General features: G+C 39.5%; 1 protein-coding gene across 1 annotated transcript in view; it reads left to right on the top strand.

Moving 5' to 3' along the window:
* CYTH3 (cytohesin 3) overlaps positions 1 to 27,104 on the top strand; it is an 80,743-nt gene that overhangs the window by 38,421 nt on the left and 15,218 nt on the right. Inside the window, exons 2-6 of the mRNA XM_074965298.1 lie at positions 4,057 to 4,139; positions 5,564 to 5,628; positions 6,093 to 6,159; positions 14,731 to 14,849; positions 23,161 to 23,241. Of these exons, the coding sequence (XP_074821399.1) occupies positions 4,057 to 4,139; positions 5,564 to 5,628; positions 6,093 to 6,159; positions 14,731 to 14,849; positions 23,161 to 23,241 (415 nt within the window). The remainder of the gene's footprint in view (positions 1 to 4,056; positions 4,140 to 5,563; positions 5,629 to 6,092; positions 6,160 to 14,730; positions 14,850 to 23,160; positions 23,242 to 27,104) is intronic.

Raw genomic sequence — 27,104 nt, 5'->3', positions numbered from 1 at the left:
ACTGTAACATTGATTTGGAGCCTACTTATAGGCTCATTTTAGTCAGCTTGCTGTGAAGGCACAAGAAGTCTGCATGCCAAAAATATCAATGACATTTTCAAACCTTTTAAGCACAACAGCAATTTTATTTATTTTTAAATGGGAATTTACTACAGGTGCTGATTCCACTTGCAGTTGATACCACAGTGGCCCCTGCTACCTTTCCAGAATAAATGACTTTCTGCCTTGCACAGCCTGTGGTGCTGATATAATGGTGGCAGGCATCTTCAAAAAAATTAAACTAGATTGCCTGCTATTTTGTTCTTAGAAGATTCTAACATCACTATGGTGACTTTTGATCTAGCTAGCACTGTTGCAGATATTTTTTGTGTGTGTGTGACATTAATTATTTTGAATTGAATGATATCAGAGGGAAATATTTCGGTGTTTCTCACATTGAAAAATGACATGATTTATCTATGATAAGTCTTTTAATTAATTTAATCTAATTTTACGTATTTATATTGGCCTCCCATTTCAATAGTATGTGAGTGCCTCACAGTCTCTAGTGAGTTTATCACAACCCTTCCCTGAGGTACAGAAATACTATTATTCCCATTTTACAGATGAGGAACTGAGACACAGAGGGACTCTGGGCTTGTCTAGATGGAGAATGACATTTGGAAATGACTCATAGATGATATCTAGAAAATGAGTAGTAATGAGTGGCAAGCTGGGGTGTAAATCTAACATGTGCTAGCCTGCCAAGCACTGTCTGTGTGAAGCCTGCTACCATGCACTAAAAGTTCTGTAGTGCTCATTGATCTACTCTGATGGGATACTCCTAGTGTGCTGTAGCAGGATCCACACAGACTGTTAGTGTGTGTCATACTAATGGTATTGTCATTAGTGCCGTAGATTTATACCCCAGCTTGCCACACGCTCCATCTAGACAAGTTCTAACTGACTTGCCCAAAGTCCTACAGGAAGTCTGTGGTTGAGTAAGAACCATTTTAGAGCAAACTTGAAACCTTTACATTTGTGCCTGCAGTGCCCACACAGTGGAGTTACAGTGCAGCACTTTTCTGTGCACTGCTATTCATACCCCCCTTAATCTGAAATGCAGGGCAGTGTAGACATGCCTTAAAGCAACGGTTCTCAACCAGTGGCACACTGCTGTGGCCCAGCTCAGCTGTGTGCTATAGGCCGGCCCGCATGGCAGGGTCCAAGTTCCCAGCTGCCGGGCACGGTGGGGTCTGGGCTGCTGGCCTGCCCCACATGGCGAGGGTCTGGGATCGAGGCTGCTGGACGGCCCTGCAGGATCCAAGCTCCGGGGCAGCTGCCCGGCCCTGCGAGCTCTGGGGCAACCACCAGGTATCCAGGGTGGGAAGCCGACCGGCCCCATGCGGCAGGGAGTCTGGGGTCCAGGGTCGGAGCTGCCGGCCCAATTGTGGCAGTGGGCCACAACGCTAAATAAGTTGAGAACCACTGCCTTAAGTTACCCTGTTTAGAATCTTCTTTCCCTGCTGATTTTTCTCCTTTTCCATCCGGCAAATGGATAATTTGTGATTTCCCAGTGCAGCAGAAAACAATATGAATCCATTTGGTTTACTTTTCTTCTTGTGCGACAATATCATTAATCATACAAGCATGGATGAATCTGTGTCTGGGAACAGTGGGTCTCTGTATTGCTGCTATAGAGCTATAAGAAGAAATGAAATAGAACAAAACACTATATTTGAAGGTTCTACAAAAATAAAGGAGTAACTTTTTCCCCTGCACTGGACAGCCTGAACCTACAGTACTTAATTCAGGTATAACTCCTGTCAATTCAGAGTAGAAGTTTAATTAGTTTTCAGTGGAGATTTGACTCTTTAACTTTCTCAATCGGATATTAAACAACATGAAACTACAAAGAGAAACTGTAACAAGACTAATGCACCATTCTGCTGTGCAAAGAACTCATAAAAGCAGCTAATGCAATGATTTTGTAATTTACTGTGAAATAAAAAGCAGCAGCTATGTAGGATATCTAAATATTTCATACCCTTTGAATTAAAATTATAGACATTAGATTTCATTAATTTAAAATCTAATTAATGCTTTGAATTGTTACTGGAACTGTGACTTCCTAACTATACGTTTTGGCAAACTATGTAAAAATGAGGAACCATATAACACAGCAAAAACACTTTTAAGGAGACTTGAGTGAACTTCCCAGCTAAAAAAACTATTGGTCCTTTCTGATAGTTGAGATTATATAACATTCGTTTAAATCAGTTAAATAACTAAATCTGAAGAGTGTGTGTGTGTTAGACTGCTTATTAAACAAACTCAAGATTTTTGGCTGTTCTAAATCTGAAGGCTTGTATGTAAAAGACAATACATCTCTTTGTAAAGCTTGATGTAAAATGAATGATCCTGTGTTTCAGATGCGTCAATATCTGTTCTGAGAAGAAATTTTAAGAGGGGATGGGTTTCCAGTGAGAAATATATAGAGGAAAAAAACAGGCAATAAATTGTGGTCTGTTTTTCTTTTAACAGAATACTTGACCATTTCCTAAATTGAAAGTAATATATTGTACCTGGAATAGTTTAATGAGATCACTTGTTAGTACTGTCTTATAGGCTATGTTGCCATTTTAATTTTGTAGTCTATTGAGAATATATATTAAAAAAGATGGTCAACTTTTACAACTGGTGCTTCACCATTGACTATCAGAAGAAGATACACTTCAAATTTCAAATATATTTAAAAATAAACCCAAATCTTTGTTTCTGGTCTGCCTCTATGGCGTGCTAAATGCATGTGCATTAGAAAAGGAGAAGGCTTTTGCCATTTAAAATTACTACATTTGTCACACATCTCACTTGGTGCAGAACCCTTGCTAATTATTGTAATAGTTGCATTTTACTGAGCTTGTGAGGCAAGCTGCTCTGTCATCTTAATAAAAACAAAAACATTTCCATGAGAACAGCTAGCTTTCAAACTGTTAACCACAGTACATGATAATCAGAAAGAAATGTGAATACTGTTGCTTACTGAGCACTGACAATGTCTTCAGTTTAGTACAAACAAATGAGATTCAGCCCCTGCCCTAGGATGCTTACTACTGGGCAAGGAAATATCTAATTGCCCAGAAAACAGCCGAGATATTATTGGAGCAATACCTCAGGTGTCTTGCCTGCCAGACAAGGGCAACAGGGGAGACTAGTGGTGGGCTGAGGTTCAGCTGCAGATATATACAGCACTGTGCTTGCATCTTCAGTAGCAATTACTTTTATCAGCAGGGTAGCACTCTTATTTCAGTATAGCTAAGTAAACAGTTGAGAGAAGTTATTTTAAATATGGCAAACTATTTATTTTTTAAATGTTATTGTAAAACACTGAATATATGAGATGCTGTGTTAATGTTTTCCATCTGTGTCCTTATCTGTAATGAATAAAAATGTTATCTGCTGATAAAAGTAATTGATAGTAAAGTTGCCATCAGTACTGTATGTACAGTACCTGCACCTGCCATACAAAGCAACCAAATAAAATGTAATCCTGAATAGTGTCCTGTACCCTGGGGCTGATTTCAGACCACATCTCCATAAGGAGCTTATATATAAATATTGTAATTATTTCCTGAAAAATGTGATGAATGTATGTACTTTACAAGTCATAGTACATTTTGTAAACCTACATAGGGTAATTTCAAGCATGTCCTTTTTAAAAATATGAACAACTTTGGCCCATTACTGGTATAATTCCAATTATTTCTTTTATGAATTTGGCCACTTAAGTGTAGACCCAAGTCATAAGACCGATTTTATGATAAGGAGTCCCCAACGGCTGTATTGCTTTCTTTGAATGCTAGAATCTTTTGGGGGTGATGTTAATTCAGTTAATTGCCTTAGTTATGATTTATAAAGTGGAAGTTCAGTAACAATGGGTATATGCCAATTTTTTCCTCATATTTTTAGCTAAAGCAGTTTCTTGTAAAAATTGCTTTTCTTAGCCAAATTAATAGATACTGCTGATCTTTAATTTGTTGCAATTGATAATAGTATATACATTTGCTTTATTTTCAGTACCGGATGATCTCTCCATAGAAGAAAGAGAAGAACTTTTAAACATTCGTCGCAGGAAAAAAGAACTAATTGATGATATTGAGGTAATTTATTTTTCTGTCAGGTAAAGATGCAAAGAAGACTGCCTCAGTACATTTAATATTATTGCAATATGTTATGGTGTATTTACAACTATACATTGTTTGGTAAAATTTTCAAAAGCGCTTAAGTGACTTGAAAGTTAATTAAGTTTAGATTCTTAAGTTATTTAAGCGCTTTTGAAAATTTTACATAGTGATTTAAGAACCTAAATCTCACTGACTTTTAGTGAGACTTAGGGCTTGTCTACATGAATGATTCCCCGGCAAATTGGGGTGTGAATCTACTCTGCACTACCCTACTGCAGACTAACTGTGCTGACGCGCATTAACAGTTTGTTGCTGCTCTTTGATATAACTAGTCCTATTTCAAAGAGGAATAGATTAAAACACATTAAGGAATTATTAAAGTGTGTCGGAGGGTACAAGCGGACAGTTAGTCCGTGGCAGGCTAGTGCGGGCTAGATTCAGACCCCAGCTTCCTGTAAACTAATTATGTAGGCAAGCCCTTAAACTCCTAAGTCATTCATGTGCTTTTGAAAATTTTACCCTGAATCTGTATAATACGTTGTGTTTATTTACATACACTTCATTTGTGTAGTTAATACTTCATATACAGAAATACTGGAGATGATTGTGGGAAATAGTGAATAAACTTATAATGCTTGTATTGGCAATGAGACTATGAAAAAGGATAAGAAAAATACACTATGAAAGATTAAGAACTTGGCATCAGTGGCCAGGAGAGATGGCTCTAAGCAGTGAATTTTGGATTCAGAGTCAGAACAGAATCTCAGCATAAGTTGCTTTTGGGAGGAGGTTTTTGGATCTAATGGTCTGAGTAGAGCCCAGCTTCTAGTGACAAGATACAAATGTCTATCTGTGAATTAATGCTGGTGTAAACTTCAAACCATATATCCCAAATGGGCAACAGCTTTTATAGATTCGTGTTTGGATAGCACAAAAAATGCCACTGCTGTTTGTTGCAGAAAACTCTCACTGCCATTCTGCATTATGATTCATTTTTGCAAAGGTCAGTAATAAAAGGGAAGAGTAGGGACTACATCTAGAAAAGTCTGATATCTTTAGCTCACCGTCTTCGCACATGATCTGTGGCCTTCTCCTCCTTCCTTTCCTTGCTAATCTAGTCAGATTACTATTAGCATGTCCCAAGTAAGATTTTTCAGTAGAGCCTCTTTTCCACATTGAGTTTTCAAGCTAGAATAGAGGGCTCTGCCCTTTTTTAGTACTAATTCATGCCAGATTCTAACAAGCCCTGGTTGTGCAATTCTCACTCAGCTCTACTGACTCGTAAATAAAATGAAATCTACATTGATCACATTAACTTTGTTTATGGCAGAGTGAATATCTTTAAAAAAAATGCTTTAATACTAGTTGGTTAACTTCCTTTCCTTTCCTTCTTTTGACAGAGGTTAAAATTTGAAATAGCAGAGGTTATGACAGAAATTGATAATTTGACTAGTGTAGAAGAAAGGTAAGTAACTCTGACAAGCATTCCACTCAGTAATAAGATACTGGCAAAGGTGTTTCAGGAACAGGAAACAAAAATTGCTTTTGTTACCAAAAACTGGATATTTATAAATCTTTGCTTGGGCTTGTTTTGAGATCTCCAGAATCCATTTAGAGATCATACAGCTTCTATTTTGCTCTTGCAGAAAGGACTTAGTGATCTGATAGAATTTTCCATGGCTAATACCGGTGATTCTGTGAAGCTGTGATAACTAGTGGGTCCTCTTTGTAACATGATTTTAAATAATAGACTATTTTTGGTTGTCACTTTTTGGAAGTAAATGCCTTATGATACTATGATTTTTTTTTTACCATAAAATAAAATATCAAAAATAAAGTTGAAAATATAAATAAAGTGAGAGAATTTAAAATTATTGTGTTCGGCCAGAGTAGCTGATTCTTTTTTTTTTTTGTCTTCCAAATGAATAGCAAAACTACACAGAGAAATAAGCAAATAGCTATGGGAAGGAAGAAGTTCAACATGGACCCTAAGAAGGTAGAGCAATTTATATGTGTCAGGATTTAAGTTATTGTTAATGATATTCTTTTTGGCAAATGCAGACCAAACTGGTGGTAATCAATTAAAGTTAAACTAAACGGTGCATTTTAAAACTCCCCAAACATTCATCAGGACACTGTTATGGCCTTGCAAAATCATCATGAAAATGGGCCCACAATCTAATCGTGTCCACCATTTACTACAATGATAATAAAAAGAATAATAGTAAATTATATATCCATTTGAACAAACATCTTTCTTGTAGTCAGAATTTTAAATACAGGAGGTAAATCTGTCAGTATACTCATTGTGGCATGCTTGCATCGAGACCTGATAACACATGATGGAGATATTCTGTGTTGATGTGCCAAATTCAGTCCCAAAAATATTTTACAGTTTGGTCAGAAGTTTGGAGCCCTTGGTTATATAGTGTCCTACCTGGCTTTTTAATTTGTGCTCACAATTATCTGCTCATATAAACCACTACATTTATATACACAAATGCTAATGTGCAATTCTGTGCATTCATAAATAGCACTTACACAAATAATTGCAAGTAGAAACTTAGTCATCACTTTTAAAAAAGTATTTCTTAGCTTATTATTTGAAGAAATGTATGTCTAGTTTTAAGACTGATGTGAAGACATGATTTAGCTTCTCTGCAATGTCCTTATTTTCCTTAATTGTTCCCTTTTCCCCCTCGTAGTCCAGGACCTGCCAATTCTCTTGCAGGTGCCCTCCTCTTGATATACTGAGAATTTCTTCTTGGTTTAAGATATCTGGCTAATTGCTCTTCAAATCCCCTTTTTACCCTTCCTAATTTGCATTGTGTATTTCCCCTGATGTATTGTTTACTGCTTTCTGGGTTCATTAGGATTGGATTTTGAGTAGCTGAATATCTATATTAACATCATATTTTTTTTCCCAAAATCTTCCTTACTAAAGCTTAGGGTTATTGTGCTAGTGTTTGGTACGATTCCTTCTCAAGAATGTTGAACCTCAATATATTTGGATGACTTAATAGTTCATTTACAGCAGTGTTTTCAGTTAACACCTCTATATGTTACTTAGGCTATTATCATCCTATAAATTCTTTTTTTTTTCCTAAATAATCTTATTTAGATTAATAGGCCATAGTTTCCTCTTTTTAACCTGTATCTTTTGGTGAGTGTTTCGGGTTTTTTTTTCCTTCTGTTTTTGTTTTGGGGTGCCATGCTTTCAAGTGTCCTGTTGTTTTACTGCCTAGAAGGTTTGTGGCCAAATTGAAAAATGAGTTGAGGTACTTTTCTTGCAGTGATGGCTATATTTCACAGGTGGGTGAAATTATTCCTGTGTGTAGAAGTCCTGGCCACATTTCTACTATAACATTATTTACCTGTGGGAAATGGGTTTACATCAGCACTCAGAAGCTGTGGTCCGTGGAACAGTGGTGTCTGCAAGAGCTGGGTGGTCATATGGTGCTGGCTTATCTTTGCAAGTGCTATGTTGAATTCAAGGGAGCTAAAAATACATTAAATACTTTCCTAATGTTGCTCTTCATAGAAGTAATTTGCTATAGTTGCAACAGGAATATTGTTTTTTTCACAAATAGGAGAGATGGCGGACTGCATGATCAAGAATGTGAAATGAGTGGGATAGTTGTGTGAGCACAAATGGAAGGGGAAGTGACTTCTCCAAATGATCTTTTTATTGGATGGGGTCCACTCTATTCAAAGTGTCTGCGAACTCCTAGTTTAAATTACTGCTATGCAATTTTCAAATCTGGCTAATCTGTGTTACCCATCCTAACTGAACCTTTTGTGGGTAAGAGTTTATTATATTTGACTCTGTTTGCTGATTTGTTCCATGGATACACTGAACTGGATTTGAAAACTGTTTCATTTGATGCAGTTATATGGTGTTATTGTATATATGTTTTCAAAACCAGTTTAGCTTTGATCTCATGTGAACAGGACTCTATATCTGTAAAGTTTATAAAACACTTGGGTTTTATGTGTGAAAAACACCATAGTATGTGAATATGAAGTATGAAATCATAGCTGGGGCTTGATACACATTGTCTTTGGTGGATCTGGAAAGACAGTTTTTGGGAGGTATAAAACTTTGATTAACTCTAAAATATAAACTGAAATTCAAAGCTGATTTAATTGAAGTCATTAATAGTTGACTAAGAAAAATATGTGTTTTAATATTTGTAGTGAATGTATAAATACTTTTTTGTAATCATGTTTTATGTGGAGAAGGTAAACTAATACAGCTGTCTCCTGTCTTAAATTAGTCAACAGAGGCTAAAGCAGTAGAGAGACAGACAAAGTCTAGAGTGGGAGTCAGGGGTATTTAAGTGGTCTCTTTGACTGACTTCTTCCAGACACTGTTGTTGATCCAGACAAATCTCCTCTTCCTGTCTGTTTGCCTCTTAATTGTTTATACCTCTTTTCTGCTACAAAGGACAATGAAATTGAGTCCTGGTTTTCAGGGTATTTAAGATGACTGTTTCTGTGGATGGTAATTTCTTTTCTTTGGAGGATTTGGATTTGCAGAAAAGAGGTATTATTAGATCTAAGAAACCTGATAAGCTTCATGAAGACAAGGGAAGGGTCAATGAGATGTCCTTCTATGTCAGTTAAAATAGATACATTAAGACCTGTTTTGAAGATTATAACTAACCTCCTCCCCAGCCATTGTCAGTATGTGTTCAAAATTGTCTGATGATGAATCAACTGTACTTGTTACTTACTTGTAACGAAAAAACGAGACAGCACACAACTGCATTCAGCCTTCTGTAAGGTACTATACATACATTGAAATAATGTTATTTATAACAGACTACTTTATCAGATCTAGAAGGTCTACATGCTGAATTGATGGCCTTTCTGCATAATTTTTCTGCTAAAAGGAAGTTTTCGCCTATTCTAGCTTCTGTAAGAAGTGAAGTTTTGAATCTAGCATACATAAGTGTCCTTAACTTTGCAGTTAGTTTTGCCAGTGCATTTTTAAATAATGCAATCATTTAAAAACCAAGAAAATAATATGTTAAACTGATATTCACAGTAATCTCAGCGCTTATACTATACCACCTTTCCAATACCCGGCCATCCTTACGTTCTCCTGTGCTGCACAAGAAAATGCGATTCCATTCCATCCACAATGCAGACACCTAACTCCACATTCTGCAGGCCTTTATCCTCTGATCCCACTGAGGATTACCAAAAGAAACTACACCATCTGCTCAAGAAACTCCCTGAAAAAGCACAGGAACAGATCTGTACAGACACATGGCTAGAACTCCGACCGGGGTATTCTGTTTGCTACCCAAGATCCATAAATCTGGAAATCCTGGATGCCCCCATCATCTCAGGTATTGGCACCCTAACAGCCGGATTGTCTGGCTATGTGGACTCTCTCCTCAGGCCCTACGCTACCAGCACTCCCAGCTATCTTCGAGATACCACTGGCTTCCTGAGGAAAGTCCAATCCATCGGTGATCTTCCAGAAAACACCATCCTGGCCACTATGGATGTAGAAGCCTTCTACACCAACATTCCACACAAAGATGGACTACAAGCTATCAGGAACAGTATCTCCGATAATGTCATGGCAAACCTGGTGGCTGAACTTTGACTTTGTCCTCACCCACAACTATTTCACATTTGGGGACAATGTATACCTTCAAGTCAGCGGCACTGCTATGGGTACCCGCATGGCCCCACAGTATGCCAACATTTTTATGGCTGACTTAGAACAACACTTTCTTAGCTCTCGTCCCCTAACGCCCCTACTCTGTTTGCGCTACATTGATGACATCTTCATCATCTGGACCCATGGAAAAGAAGCCCTTGAGGAATTCCACCATGATTTCAACAATTTCCATCCCACCATCAACCTCAGCCTGGACCAATCCACACAAGCGGTCCATTTCCTGGACACTACTGTGTTAATAAGTTGATGGTCACATAAACACCACCCTATACCGGAAACCTACTGACCGCTAGATTTACCTACATGCCTCCAGCTTTCATCCTGGACACACCACACGATCCATTGTCTACAGCCAAGCTCTAAGATACAACCGCATTTGCTCCAATCCCTCAGACAGAGACAAATACCTACAAGATCTCTATCACGCATTCATAAAACTAAAATACCCACCTGCTGAAGTGAAAAAACAGATTGGCAGAGCCAGAAGAGTACCCAGAAGTCACCTACTACAGGACAGGCCCAACAAAGAAAATAACAGAATGCCACCAGCAGTCCCCTTCAGCCCCCAACTAAAACCTCTCCAGCGCATCATCAGAGATCTACAACCTATCCTGAAAGACGATCCCTCACTCTGACAGATCTTGGGAGACAGACCACTCCTCGCTTACAGACAGCCCCCCAACCTGAAGAAAATACTCACCAGCAACCACACAACAGAACCACTAACCCAGGAACCTGTCCTTGCAACAAAGCCCGTTGCCAACTGTGCCCACATATCTATTCAGGGGACACCATCACAGGGCCTAATAACATCAGCCACACTATCAGGGGCTTGTTCACCTGCACATCCACCAATGTGATATATGCCATCATGTGCCAGCATGCCCCTCTGCCATGTACATTGGCCAAACCGGACAGTCTCTACGCAAAAGAATAAATGGACACAAATCTGACATCAGGAATCATAACATTCAAAAACTGGTAGGAGAACACTTCAACCTCTCTGGTCACTCAGTAAAAGATTTAAGGGTGGCAATTTTGCAACAGAAAAGCTTCAAGAACAGACTCCAACGAGAAACTGCTGAACTAGAATTAATTTGCAAACTAGATACCATTAACTTGGGCTTGAATAAAGACTGGGAGTGGCTGGGTCATTACACAAATTGAATCTATTTCCCCATGTTAAGTATCCTCACACCTTCTTGTCAACTGTCTGAAATGGGCCATCTTGATTATCACTACAAAAGTGTTTTTTCTCCTGCTGATAATAGCTTATCTTAATTAATTAGCCTCTTAGAGATGGTATAGCAACTTCCACCTTTTCATGTTCTTTGTATGTTTATATATATCTTCTTACTATATGTTCCATTCTATGCATCTGATGAAGTGGGCTGTAGCCCACAAAAGCTTATGCTCAAATAAATTTGGTTTCAGTCTCTAAGGTGCCACAAGTACTCCTGTTCATTTTGCAGATACAGACTAACACGGCTGCTACTCTGAAATGCAGACATCGAATTCCTCACAATCCCACCTGAATGCAAAACCTTAATTCCAACCTCTATGGTAATATATGTCCCCCATGGGAATACATATTCTGTAGTCTATAATGGAAACATAGAAAGTGCCAGAGCAGATTAAACTGGTGGTCCATCTAGTCCACTATTGTATTTCCAACAATGGCTAGTACTAGATGCTTTAGAGAGCGGTATAAGAAGCCCTGTAGTAGACAGTAAAGGATTAAGCTACTCATAGAGAAAGCTACTTCCTAACTCCTGCAACTAGAGGTTGTCTTATAAACCAGGGTTTAGCTAAACTTGTTTTTGAAAAACCTTACTAATGGAATTCTGGATGTCCTTACTGACCATAGAGATGTCCAGTCTTCTGTTGAATTTTGCTGTCCTCTGTGATATTGTGTGGCAATGAGTTTAACAAGGTAGTTACATTTGTATCCTTCCAATTCAACTGAACTTCTTGGTCTACCTTCTCTGTTCTGTTCTTTAATTTTATACCTTTATCATGTCCTTTTTAAAGTAAACATTTCACAACTTTTTCAACTTCTCTTCACACAAAAGCTTTCTCATGGCCTCTAATAATTTCCATCGTTTTTCATAGAATTGTCTTTCTGCTATATTCTATATACATAAGGCGACCAGAATTGAACCCAGTCATAGATGCATAAAAGAGAATGAGACGCTAAAGATGCCGAAGAAAGGGAATTTGCAGCTTCATTACTGACAGAGCTGTTGTTTCTGACGCTTGTGTGAAAGGATGTCCTGTGCCGTCATATCGAAGAAAGCTCATTCTTTGAAATCAGCATAATCCTACTAGGTTTAACAAATTAGAGTGTGACTCATGGAAAGATGGGGGACCAGAGATACATAGAGTAAAATACGTAGGTGAGAACCGGGCACAAGGACTAGAGAAATAGGAAAATAATGTTTGAGAATAGAAATAGGGAATCTGGGCAGTTCTTTCTCTTCCTTTTGTAGAACTGAATTAGTGACAAATATGGGGAATAACTCTATTTCATGTGTTTCTGTTCAAACTCGGAAAATGATCCTATGCCGGAGGGGTGTGTGTGTGTGTGTGTGTGTGAGAGAGAGAGAGAAACAGTGGGGTTTGTAGGGACTTTGGTTCTTTAGCTATAAGAGATTAAAAATCTTTTTTTTTTCCCCCAAAAAGGGCTCATTTTAAAATCTTTCCTTTGCCAAACTAAGGCTTGACCAAAGAAGAATAGAAAATTCAGTCATCCTCTGAAGAGTTATGGTGTTACTTAAATAGTGTAGTTTTGTCTTTCAAATGTATGGTAGTGATTTTAATCATGATTTAAGTGGAAAAAAATCAACATAGTTTTAACAGCTCCACAGTTATGACACCTCTGGAGTGCATTCTTTAGAACTCCTGCAGGATTTTCTGTGCTTGACAGATTTATATCTTTCAGTGGTGGTTTGTGTTTTTTAAAGCTGAAAATGTATGTATCCTGATTAAACTTATTTGTTCCTTAATTTGGAATAATCTCGTAATTGTCATAGTTCAGACATGTACTAATTTATTCTTGGAAGCAAAAAGTTCATTTTATTTGCCTACTCTTACTCCTCTTTGGAGCATCTTTTTCTCTAGGTAAGTAGTCAACACATCCAACTATCAAGCAAAGTTCAGGGGGATCATTATGTCTGAGGAAGGCACAGCTACTGCTACAAGAAGATAAAACTGAAATATTTTCTTTGCAATGAAATCATGTGTCTTTCTCTGTGATTTGAAAAGAGAGTCATTAATATCAGTTTTTATTCTGACACTGAAAGTAGTTTTTTCCAATGGCGAAAAAAGCTTCAAGACTGAATGGCAATAGGTTTACCCTCCTAAAGTAGATTGCAGTCAGCAAACTAATCCTCCTTACGAGGTAGGGTAGGGTACTGTTGCAAAAACAAACTAAATCAACCAACCATAAGAATATTTTTATGTTTCCACTAATGGCTTGGACAGTGGAAGGTAAAATTAGAAGTAGTACAGTGGTTTTTCTTTTTTTTTTCTTCCTCCCCCTCCCCACCTTTTTAAGGATGATGGATGTCCTCCAAGTCTGGAGGAGATCAACAATAAACAATATCCATTTACAGAAATGGGAAAGTTTTTTGCTTTTATCTCTAAAAATAACAAATGGAATCTCAGGACATGTTTCAGTGGCAAAGATTTTAATAATTTAGTGAACTCTTCCACATATGGATAGAATTCAGGACCTCAAAGTTGCATGGAGTTGCCATTGCTACTTTCACCCAATGTTTGTTATCAATTTTGTGAAAGCAATGAAAAAATTAAGACCTTTGTTAGAGAAATATTGTCTTTTAGAAATATCTGTCTGGGACTTGAGTATTCTTTTAAGAGCTAACACAGCACCTCTTTTATTCCTTAAGACTTCTATAATGTTAATACAGTTTTTGAAAATGTCCTTTCCTCTTTTCTTTGCAGAAAGCCTTCTGGATTTCCCTAGAAACTGTATATTAAGGAGTCTGTATCTCATGAGACTATTTAGGAAGTACAAAGGCTAAAAAGGCCTCTGAGGATAGACAAGCCAAAACCTTCCTGTCTCTTGGCTCTCTGTAGGGTTACTCTCTCTTGTTTCCTCAGACCATCTCTGAATGAGCTTGATTGAAAGCTCATTGAATGAAATGGAAAGACTCTCATTGACTTCATTGGGCTTTGGATCAAGCACCATGATGGGATCCTCTCTTTGAATAGTTTAGTTCAAGCAGTGACAGAAATTAATTACCATCCTAATGCCAAGATTTTCCAAAAATTCTCAAAATGGGATTAATTATCTCAAATCATAATTTCTACTGCAAGTAGTGACTTGATGCATTCAGTCATGGTATTGCAAATTATAACAGATGGTTTATCTTGTAGTATGATGGTAAGTAAATTGTGTTGTCCCTGTGTCTCTTTATGTGATCTCACAGATGATGCTCTCTGCCCGATATTAATGCAGTAACATGGACTGACTTGAATTTTGTTAAATGCTAACTCCCCTTTCAGTTTGCTTCCCAAGTCCAATATGGAATAGTTACTCAATTAAATATCTTTCTATATTTGAGGAATTTAAATTGCCCCCTGCTGTTTCCAACCTTAGGAATTCCTTTTTCTGATCTGTAAATTAATTCTAGAAATTGCCTACCTGACTGAACAGACGTCTAGTTTCGTTACCTGAAAGATAAATGATTTCTCTAATTTAGTCTACAGATTTTTTTTTTTTATTGTGGAAAATGGTATGGTTATGTATATATCTCTGTGTATTCATCCCAAAATATCCTGGACAGTATTCAAATAAATGTTTGTGAAAGAAAAGAATTCTTCTTACTCTTAAATTTCTTTTCCTAGGGGATCCAGTTTCTTATAGAAAATGACCTGCTGCAGAACACTCCAGAAGACATTGCACAGTTCCTCTATAAAGGGGAAGGACTAAATAAAACTGTAATTGGAGATTACCTTGGTGAGAGGTAAACTGAAACAAATTGATCTCTTCTTTCGTTATATAGTGTGTTTAAATGTGTGGAGAGTAGGGTTGTTGATTATTCGCAGTTAACTCACACGAACTTAAAAAATTAATCACGATTAATCACATTCTTAAACAATAGAATACCAATTGAAATTTATTAAATATTTTTGGATGTTTTTCTACATTTTCAGATATATTCATTTCTGTTGCAACACTGAATACAAAGTGTACAGTGCTCACTTTATATTATTTTTTATTACAAATATTTTCATTGTAAAAATGATAAAAGAAATAATGTTTTTCAGTTCACCTCATACAAGTACTGTAGTGCAATCTCTTTATCGTGAAAGTGTAACTTACAAATGTAGATTTTTGTTTTGTTTTTGAGTGCAGTTACATTAAAAATGTAAAAGGAGATCAGTCACAAATGTAATTAATGAATTATTTTTTTAACGAGCATCATCGGCATGGAAGCATGTCCTCTGGAATAGTGGCCAAAGCATGAAACGGCATACAAATGTTTAGCATAGTTGGCACGTAAATACCTTGCAACACAGGCTACAAAAGTGCCATGCAAACGCCTGTTCTCACTTTCAGGTGACATTGTAAATAAGAAGCAGGCAGCAGTATCTCCCGTAAATGTAAACAAGCTTGTTAGTCTTAGTGATTGGCTGAACAAGAAGTAGGACTGCGTGGACTTGCAGGCTTTAAAGTTTTACATTATTTTATGTTTGAATGCGGTTTTTTTTGTACATAATTCTACATTTGTAAGTTCAACTTTCATGCTAAAGAGATTGCACTACAGTACTTGTATCAGGTGAGTTGAAAAATACTATTATTTTGTTCTCTACGGTTCAAATATTTGTAATAAAAAATAAATATAAAGTGAGCCCTGTATTTTGTATTCTGTGTTGTAATTGCAATCAATATATTTTAAAATGAAGAAAACATCCAAAAATATTTAAATGGTATTCTATTATTGTTTAACAGAGCAATTAATCCTGCTCTAGTGGAGAGGAGTTACACTTTTTATCAGTGTGTGTCTCACCTTCACTGGCTGCATGAGTTACATTCTACCCTGAGGAATATAAAAGTAGTTATATTGGGAAGTAAAAGCACTGTGCTATAAGAAGCTTTTTTAAAAATGGATGAATTATGAAAATATCACACATTGCTTAACTGATCACAATTCATTACTCTGAAAAATAAACTACAGTTTTTCTAGATTTAGTTATTGTTGCAAGATTTAATGTCATAAACTTCTGAAAGGTTTCAGAATCATATTTCAACAATCTTGTAGTAGTTCTTAATGGTCTGTCCAGCAAAGAATGCTTCATGAAGTTAATAACTAGATGATGAGAAAATTGCTCATCATTCAAAAGGTTGGTGCCTAGCCTAATGATAGTCAGCTGTTTTTATTTAGTGTTGTCTTCTTCCCTGCACATACACATCCTGTTAACGTTAATGGGTATTAAGTAGGCACCTAAAGGGGAGAATGCATCTTAGCTTTTATCATGTACAGCACAATAAATATGCAGATTACTCCAGTTGTAATGCAGTGCAGAAATTATTTGTTTAAAAAAAATATTCAGCTGCAAAATTGTATCACTGGTAAAACCTGTAAACTAATCTCTTTTGTCATTGAAAAGACTACAGACATAACTCTTGCCTATATTTTCTTTTTTATCAAAATCAGGTGCCAGTTATTTAGAGATTTAATAGCCTAGTCACTTGGGCCCTACTCTTGTAAACTGATCTTCTCTACCATAACTCCCTTAAACCGACATGGAATCTATTTACAGGATTGAGGACTTAGCTTGCAGTTAGCTGTAGGCCCTTAGAGTTAAGTAGGTATAATGAAAGTTTATACTGTAACATGGTGCACAGTATGTAGGAATTTCAACTTTTTTGCATAAACATGAGAACTTGACCTCTGAGAAACATTCCAAACATCATTTTGAATATTTCAACTACAAGTAATGAAAATGAAGATTTTAGAGATAGCTATACCTCCACTGTGCATTATTAACTTAATCTCCATTATTATAATAGAGTTTGTGTAAAGTAGTCCATGTTTCTTCTCTTTTAAGAGAAATGTATGACACTCTGGCATCTGATCTTGAAATAATCTTTTTTCCTCTCAGGGCCTGATCCTCAAACCCTTAGTCATGCAACTAGTCCTTGTTCACACCAATAGTGCCACTGAAGTCACTGTGATTATTTGCATGAATTGGTCTTTGCAGGATCATAGCAAACTAGCTCAATTTACAATTCAAAAGATTATTTACCACCTCTTCCCATCCCAAACCTGCCAACACTGCAGTCTTCATCTAGGATCTGAAAAAATCAAGCTGCGGTGTTTGTCTCTCCCTAACTAATGCCTAAAATTTCATTGGTTTCAGTTTTTTGAGTATACTGTGTCTACACAATTCAGTTTCCATCTTCTTGAATTCTGAACAGTTAACTGCAGACTAATATAATTACCAACATTAAATGTCAAATTACAACTCAGAAATTTGTGTCAATCTATAGAGTGGCAATTAAAACATTAGAAGAACTGAAAATATGACTGCAATGATATGTGGCTAATATTTGGCCAGAAAACCATGGAAAATATCCAGCGTGAAGTCAGAAATGTGGATATTAAAAAAAAGCTAATTTTTATGCAACATTTCTGCATGCTGTGTACGTCTAACTTTACTAATGTAATCAAGTTTTTACTTCTCTTAGCTATGTTGTCAGTTCAGCTATGCGAAAGTGAAATGAATTCTATTCTATTCTGTCCCTTGAACCATGCTAAAACTGTTGTCAGTTACTATTACTGGTGAGGTAGGAGGTAAACAACACCACAGCTTGATTTTTCCTTCTCCCTCCACCCCCAAAGTCCTAGATTATAGACTGCACTACTGTCAGGTTTGGTGTTGAAATTAAATTGCATGTGGACCCAGGTTGTTCTTGTTATATTAAATTTCTGTTTGCATTTCAAAAATTGCCTACCATATTGCCTACTTAAACTTTGGTTTTGTTTAGAAGTTTAAGGGACATACAAAGGGAAATGAAAATCAATACCTATTACGTTTTTAGAGTGACCTTGGAACATAAGCATTCAGTGTAGTGATTTCTCAGAATGGACTAAGGATACTATACGCGTTAAGTGGTATTTTATTATTCCTTTTTAGGTCTGTATTTAGGGAGCAGGCCTTATTGATAGCTGTTGATTTAACAGTTTGATAGTGATGGTTCTGTCCTGGAGGAGAAGGGGATCGGGGGGGAACATGACTCTTTCCCCCTCTAGCGTGCTATTGCTAAAGAAAGCAGAATCATTTGTTGTTGTTGTTCTTTGAGTGCTTGCTCATGTCCATTCCACGCCAGGTGTGGGTGCACCGCTTGCACTGTTGCCAGAGATTTTTCCCTTAGTGGTATCCGTTGGATCGGCGCTGGTGCCCTCAGGAGCCCTGTGCTTATGCGCAGGCATAAGGGGCGCTACTGGCCCATGACGCTTACTGCCCATGATGGTTGCTGGAACGACCCTTCTTGCTTTGGCAAGGCTTCTTCTTAGTGGTTTTTGAATTTTTTCTATGTTCATAATTATCATAGTGTAGTGTCTCTATTTTAAGTAGTTTTAGTATGTGCATATGTATAGTTAGTTAGTTCCTATCATGAGGGACTTCTTTACCCCAGTGGCCAGGCATGCCCCGGTCCCCAGGCTTCAAGCCTTGCGCCTCCTGTGGCAAGCCTATACTCCAGGTGCTTAAAGTGCCTGAGCGAAACTCATGTGAAGGACAAGAGCCAGGTTTGTTGGGACTTCAGACCCCGCACCAAAAAAGACGGGCACATCAGACTGAAGGCTATCCACATGGAAGCCGCTCTCAGACCTGTCTCAGAGCTCAGCTGTTCCGATTCAGTGCTGAGTACCTCGACGTCGGTGCGAAGTACTCCCCTGGCAATGAGCTCTTCCAGGTGCTGTTCTTCATCTCCGGTGCCAAGGAAGAAGCATAAGAAGCAGTGAACCGAGAGAGGGTGCTCACTGGTGCACAAGAGAGAGAAGCAAAGAGAAGGCAGTTGAGTGAGACCCAGGCCTGGCCACTCTTCTGCCCCTGGATCCATGTCGGCACCGTCAACTCCCTGGGCACCATTGAGGGGAAAGCCCCACCTGATCCCAGGGTCCCAATCTCCAGGACACCACCAGACCCTGGAACCCTGTCACCCTATGGAGGCGGAAGTGGGTACTGCTCCACTGTGGTCACCGAGAGAAGAATCCTCTTTGGAGTCTGAAGGGCAATCTTATGTACTGCCAAAAGCCCACCATCAATATCCAGCCTGTGCTCCATGAAGCTTCAGTACCAGTCCTCCGGCAGGCATCTGGTCAGTGAGTTACTGGCCGAAGCAGTGGCCTTAATGGACCCCTGGGGGTTCTTCCCCTTCTCCTACCTCCTCCTGCCCCCCGGTACCGGATCTTTCCTACCCCTGCTCCTACTCTGAAGGATGGGCTACCGCTCCTTCCTGCTCGACTCCCATGCTGACCCTCTTGCCTCCGGTGGACATAGTCCAGGCAGACGAAGAGGAAGGAGCCCTTCCACCAGTGCAAGCCCCCTCCTCCTCTTGCCCAGACCAGGCTGGCATGGGTCCCAGTAGCCTGCTTCCACAGGATGATTTCAGGGCCTACCAGGACATTCTAAAGCAGGTTGCTACGAACGTTGGCCTGGAAATTGAGGAGCTCAAAGAGACATTGCACAGCCTTATTGATATCCTGGCTGCAGCAGCTCCATCCAAGGTGGCCCTGCACACCAATGAGGCAGCTATGGGACCAGTCAAGGCCCGGTGGCAAACTCCTTCTTTTCTGTCCCCCCACTTCAAAAAGGGCACAGAAGAAGTACTAAGTGCCAGCAAGTGGGTTTGAATACCTGTACTCGCATCCCCCAGGGTCCCTGGTGATGTCTGCAGTGAGTGAAAGGGACAGGCAGGGCCAGTCAAGTGCTACCTCAAAACAGAAAGATGCCAGGAGACTGGACTTTTTCAGAAGAAAGGTTTATTCCACTGGTAGCCTCCAGTTGCATATCTCCAACCAGCAAGCGTTGCTGGGGAGATAGGATTTTATCTATGGGACTCCCTGAATAAATGCAAAGATTCCCTGCCCCAAGAGTCCCTCCCTGCACTGGTGGAAAGACTCAAAGTCGACAATGATAGGGGTGCCCTTTTTTACCCCACAACCTTCAGTATCCTTAGTCTCAGATGCAGACATAGGCTGGGGAGCCCACCTCAACAACCTCAGAGGTTTTGGTCCCAGGAAGAACTCTCCCTGCATATAAACATCAGGGAGCTCAGGGTGGTTTGCTTAGCATGCCAACTGTTCCTTCCCCAGATCTCAGGCACAGTGGTACAAGTCCTGGCAGACAATACAGTGGCCATGTTCTATAGCAGTAAGCAAGGAGGGGCTCCATCCTCAGCCCTGTGTCAGGAGGCTGTCCACCTATGGGACTTCAGTACAAGACACTCCATCTCGAGGCATCGCATCTCCTGGGAGGCCGGAATGTATTGGTGGATCACTTTAGCTGATCCTTCTCCTCTCACCATGAGTGGTCCCTTCACCCAGATTCATCTTCCAAAAGTAGGGGGCCTCCCCAGGTGGACCTCCTCTTCACCAGGCAGAACGAAAATGTCAGCAGTCTTGCTTGCTGCGTGGGCACAGCTTAGGCTCCCTCTCCGACACCTCCCTGCTCTTGTGAGCAGGTCACCTACTGTACACCTTTTCCCTGATTTCCTTGGTTCACAAGGTTCTTCTAAAAATCAAACTGGATAAGGCAAGAGTTACCCAGATAGCACAAGCATGGCTGTGCCAGCATTGGTTCGGAATGCACTTGGACCTCTTGTGGCAGCTCCACTCTCTCTCCCACTCCTTCCGCATCTGATTTCACAAGACCACAGCTGGTTACTTCATCTGAACCTCGCCTCCCTGCACCTAACTGCTGGATGGCTGAACCCTGAAGAACAGCCCTGCTTGGAACAGGTTTGGCAGGTCTTGCTAGGTTGTAGAAAGCTTTCTGCCAAGGCTACCTACTTGGCCAACTGGAAATGTTTTGCTTTTTGGGCTTCCGAATGTGATCTCTCTCCATCTCGATCTTCCCTTCAGTCTGTCTTGGACTATTTGCTCCACTTAAAACAGCAGGGCCTGGCCCTCTCGTCTGTTAAGGTACATGAAATAACGGTCTGGTTTCTAAAGGGGTTGGAAAGGCTGTATCCTCGAGTTTGCAAACCAACCCTCCCCATGGCACTTAAACCTGGTCCTGTCAAAGCTCATTAGAGAGAGGGATAGCTCAGTGGTTTGAGCCTGCTAAACCCAGGGTTGTGAGTTCAATCTTTGAGCGGGCCGTTTAGGGATCTGGGGAAAAAATTGGGGACTGGTCCTGCTTTGAGCAGGGGGTTGGACTAGATGATCTCCTGAGGTCCCTTCCAACCCTGATATTCTATGATTCTATGGGGCCTCCCCCATCTAGCCGTTAGTAGCCCTACTACTTCTCTCCTGGAAGGTTCCCTTCCTGGTGCTGATCACCTCTCTGAGATCAAAGCCTTTATTTCAGAGCCGTCTTACACGGTGTTCTTCAAGGACAAGCTCCAACTGTGCCCCATCCAGCCTTCCTGCCAAAGATGGCCTCACAATTCCATAACAACCAGATCATATTCCTGTCTTCTTCTCGAAACCTCACAAGAACTCTGAGGAATCACTGCTTCATTCGTTGGACATTAGGCAGGCCCTTGCCTTTTATATTGACTGAACTAAACTCTTCCGCAAATTCATGCAACTCTTTGTAGCAACTGCAGAAAAGATGAGAGGGCTATCTGTGTCAATCCAAAGGATCTCATCATAGATAACAGCCTGTATTCAGGCTTGCTGCAAGCAGGTGAATGTCCCGCCTCCAGCCATCGTAACCATTCATTCCACAAGAGCCCAAGTTTCGTCAGCAGCATTCCTCATGCAGGTCTCAATCCAGGACATCTGCAGAGCCACGACCTGGTCAGTGCATACCTTTGCGTCCTACTACGCCATCATCCAGCAGGCCCGAGACAACGCCAGTTTCAGAAGAGCAGTGTAAAAATCAGCATGTCCGTAAACTCCAAGCCCACCTCCTGGGGTACTGATTGTGAGTCACCTAGCATGGAATGGACATGAGTAAGCACTCGAAGAAGAAAAAACGGTTACTAACCTTCTGTAACTGAGATGTGTTGCTCGTGTTCATTCCATGACCCACCCTCCTACCCCTCTGTCAGAGTTAATGACAAGTAGGAACTGAGATGGTGTGGGGCCAGTGGAGCACCTTATACCGGCGCATAAGGATGTGGCTCCAGAGGGTCTTGGAGCCGGCCCAATGGATACCACAAAGGGGAAAATCTCTGGCAATGGTGCATGCGGCACGCCCACGCCTAGCATGGAATGGACATGAGCAACGCATCTCTAAGAACGAGAGTGATGGAAGGTGAGTAACCATAGGAGCCGAATCCGTGGGTGCTCGGTGCTTAGCACCCACTGGCAGCCAGCTCCCCCCCTCCCTCCCAGCACCTCCTGCCCGCCGCAGTCACCTGTTCTGCAGCATGCAGGAGGCACTGTGGGGGCAGGAGGGGGGAGGAGTAGGGACTGGGCGTGCTTGGGGGAGGGGGCAGAACTGGGTGGGAAGAGGTGGGGTGGGGCTTGGGGGAAGGGGTGGAGTGGAGGCCTGGCCTGGGGTGGAACAGGGATGGGGTGTGGGGCTGAGCAGGGGTTGAGCACCCCCAGGGAAAGGAGGAAGCCTGTGTTGCTTGTGTTAGTAACCGTTTTTTCTCTGGGAATATTGGTGTAAGAAGTTACAGAATAGCATTTCGGCAAAGGATTATAGCTGAATGTATAAAAGCTACCGTGAAACTCTCTAGTCTTTCCATTCATTTATCCAGACTGCTTGAGGTTCCCATTTCAAGACGGGTGCAACAGTAACTGTTGAGCAAAGAGAATGAGTCATTCTGAAGATCATTTAGATAGAGTTAAAATCAATGTGGAGTGACAGGCTCTTGCCAGCTCCTGTTTTCAGTGGCAGCAGTAGCACTTTCTAGTCCTACTAGGTTAAATTTCATCTTAGCAAAATTGGGAGAAGAATCTTCCACTTAAAATATCCCAAACCTAAATATGTGTTAGAAATATTAATGATGGCTTCATTTGATTGATAGTATCTATTTGCCTGGTCAGTTCTTACTTCCTTTCTATCTTTTGCATTAATAGGAAGCAGTTCTTTAAGTTTATGGTTTGATGTAGTAATTCTCTATTGTCATTTTGTTTTTTTTCTCAGAGATGAATTTAATATTAAAGTTCTTCAGGCTTTTGTTGAACTCCATGAGTTTGCTGATCTCAATCTTGTACAAGCCTTAAGGTGAGTGCATTATAATTGCCTTTATCAAACTTCATATTTAATTAAATCTAAGTATATAGATGATGATGATTCACTCAAGCAGCTGATCTTTTACTTGAACGTATGATTTACTCTGTATCTTGTTAGTAAACAAATCTTAATGTTTCACTCTTTTGTTTGCATATACATTGCCTTTGAACTCTTAATACGTGAAATTAATGATTTCACACAAATGCAAAGGGCCCAAGACTAGTCTCAGATGAACATAAGAATGGCCATGCTGGGTCAGACCAAAGGTCCATCTAGCCCAGTATCCTGTCTTCTGACAATGGCCAATGTCAGGTGCTCCAGAGGGAATGAACAGAACAGGTAATCATCAAGTGATCCATCCTGTGTTTGCCATTCCCAGCTTCTGGCAAACAAAGGTTAGGGACACCATCCCTGCCCATGCTAGCTAACAGCCATTGATGGACCTATCCTCCATGAAATGATGCTTGATGTGCCTGCCAAATAGCGCAAAAGTGCAAATTTTCTGTGATAAGCAAAAAAGTCCCTGACTGTGAATTGGCGGTTAGATTCCATTGTCAAGAAAATATTATCAAAGCAAAGTATTTCTTCTACTTTTCCCCATCGATTCCTTCCCATCATCTCAGAATTAAATTCTTAACGTGTTTATTCTTGTTAAATAAATAGTAGACTTCTAATTTTTCACAGGTTGGCAGCAGATAGGTTAAAATATGTAGTACTTGAATCTGGTTGTTAACCTGATGTAAATCCAGATTAATTCCAATGAATTGCTGGGGTTTAGAGAGTGCTGTCAATTTTGTAGCCAGAAGGGGCTCCCACCCCAAAACAGACAGGTTAAAATGTTGATATGGTCTTTCCTACACATGCTACATTCTCATGTGGTGTGTCATAAGAGCAGCTTTATGCTGACTAAGGCTTGTAGTGGTGATAACTTGAGCTGCCTGAGGAATCAGGATGTTTCCTCTGGCTCCATGGTTCTGTCTGGAATACACGATACTTCCATCTCCTTCTGCCTCTTAATAGCAAACCTCAATCCACTCTTCCGCAGGCTGCTGCTATTAATTATTTTATTCTAGTATCTCCCAAAATCCTCAATCAGGATTGGACCCCACTGTGTTGGGAGCTGCACAAACATAGTTTAAAAAAAACAACACACCTACTGAATTTATAATCTAAAGACAAGATGGAAACAGCTGGGTGTAGCGCACACAATAAAACGTGGCAGAGGGGAAGGTACTGTAGAGAGGAACACCTGGTTAATAAATGGCCTAGCAATGTGAATGTGGGCATGGCTTTTTTAAAAGATGCAAATGAATACGAGATTTTAACTGTCTCCAGAAGTGCACCATTTGCAGTTATTTCATACTGGTTTCCCCTACCATATCCAGCTGTTCGGGCAGAGCAGTTTGGGGCTTGTGGGAAGGAGACAGACTTTGTACTTAGGACTGGTCAAATAATTTTTCAGGGGACCCACTTTTGCTTGGTCTAATTTCCAGTGGAGAGACAGCAATGTAAATCCCGAGTAATTGAGAGCAGAAGTTGCCCAGAGAATGAAAATTCAGTTTACATGCCATATAGGGAATGCAAAATATTTGTTTTATGATATAGGACAGTGGGGAGTACAGTGACTTATCTATATATGCAGTAGTATTTTTGCTTGAGTTTTCACAAATCTTGAATTTTATAAGTGAAACTGAAAGACTGTGGAAGATACTAAAATTGACCAACATTGATTTATTGCAGCAAAATTTCAGTTACGTTGTACCAATTCCATAAAGTTTTCAAACCGAACACAAACAAACCAACAATAACAAAACAATTATAGTACAACAATTAGAAAACTGCTTGATTTCATGCATCCTTTACCTAAAATGTTCTCTCTTATTTTATATTAACCTGTCTGGCAAGCTTTCGCTTGGTTTTGGCACCTAAAATATGCTGTAAGTGAATTTAGTACTAGAGCTATGTGAAGGATTTAAAGATTTTGAAATTTAGCCTCATTCCAAATTGCAATGAAAACCAAAAATTTCAAAATTCTCCAAAGGAAAATTCCTTTTAAAGAATTTTTTCAGACTGTTCAAAATGTTTCATTTAGACAAATGGAAATGTTTGTTTTTGATTTTGACTCTTTGACATTGTCAGGACTTTTTCCTGTTTTTGTTTTTTGTAAACAAAATTTGTGCAAAATTGGTTTGATTTCTTGAAGCATTTTGACAAAACTGCATATTTCAACAAAATATGGCTCCATCCAAATTTCTCAGACCAGTTCTATTTAGAACACATGGCAAGTGTTGGATTGCTGGTTCTGAGGCGAAATTTTTCATTTCATGCACTGAAGAGGTGCAGCATAGGTAGTGTCAGTTCACTCTCCATGCCCAGTCAACTGTGCATTCTCTCTGAGACTGCCAGCAAGGGGCCCATTTGTGCTGAGACACACATGTCCACCAGGAATGAGCTTTAGACCATTAAAATTAACTTCATTTATGCTACCAAACAGTAATCTGATGCAACTTCTTTCAGTCACTGCTAATCTGGCGTGGTTCAGAACTGGCAGCTTGGATATTAAAGGTTCTGTGACCCATTACAAATGTCCTAAGATACTCTGTTTTGCTTGCAAATACTCTTGGTCTTCACTTTCATGAATTCGGAAGCTTAATGTTAAAATGTCAACAAGGCACCCCTACTGAAAGCATATTCAGTCTCTCTACAGAAGTGTTGTAAAAATATCAGCCACTGGAAGTTTTTTTTTAGACTGCACTTTTTTGTACCTAATCGTCAGTTTCTTTTTTTGACGTCATTATCTTATGGATGTGGATATTTACTTCCTATTTTATGAACACAAAATCATTTCAACTGGCCAGCTTCAAAGAAGTAGAGCCACAAACAAGAGGCTGTGCTGTCTGCCCTAACTTTGCCTTACAGTTGTAGCTTTGATGGCTGGACTTAAGAACACGACTAACAATTCCTAAACTGCTATGCCAACAGGAAGTGTGAAAATTTTTTTATGTGGTACAGCACTTGAGAACATCATTTTCCTGTCTTAACTCTGTCTTAACGCCAATATTGCTGTTCTGTTCATAATTTTATTATTTTGGATCTTATTTTAATCACCATTTGTAATCTATAGTACTTTTAATTTTAGATCAGTTCTTGCAGTCATTTTGCTTAACATTTTATTGCAGCTTTTATATCCCTGTCAACTCAATTTATTTTTTTAAAGAGCAATCCAAGAAGAAGGCAAAACCTACTCTTTTTTATTTCATACTTGTAATAGGAACACTTATTTCCTGTATCTGAATTTAAATCCCATCGCAGTGATATTGAGGGGTCACGTTTCCTTTTTTAAGATCTGGCCATGATAGCATAGTCTGTCCCTTTATCCATCTTGCATTGACTCATCATGTCTGGTTGATTCAAATGAAGATATTGGGTTTTAGTCCACCTTTTTTGTTCTGGGCTATTATGTATAATACAGCCCTCTTTTCCTTTCAACAAAGTCCTGAGAAGAATATACTCCTTTTAGCAGTGAAGAAGCACTGTGGTACAGCTTGTTAGAGAGCATGGACTCCTACATATTTCCCGCTTCTGCCAACATGGAAAAGGAGAGAATTGCAAAATTAGTACCAGACTATGTGGTCTTGCCTGAATACGTTGTCTTGCCTGTGAACATGCAGTGCTGTTGGCTGAGTGCTGAGTTAAATATTTTCTAATTCCTTACGAGTTGAATTTTGAGATTTGTTTTAAAATAACTTCTCATTTTATTTACAAATGACTAATTTCTGCTTAAAAGCTGATTATTGCCAGTATATGTCTAATGTATAAATATTAGAATGGATCTTATTTTACTGAAGGGTTTA

The sequence above is a fragment of the Natator depressus genome, chromosome 10 (genome assembly GCF_965152275.1).
Source record: "Natator depressus isolate rNatDep1 chromosome 10, rNatDep2.hap1, whole genome shotgun sequence".
In the NCBI taxonomy this organism is placed as follows: Eukaryota; Metazoa; Chordata; order Testudines; family Cheloniidae; genus Natator; species Natator depressus.
The sequence above is the reverse complement of the archived record's forward strand: the minus strand, read 5'-3'. Positions and strand labels throughout refer to the sequence as shown.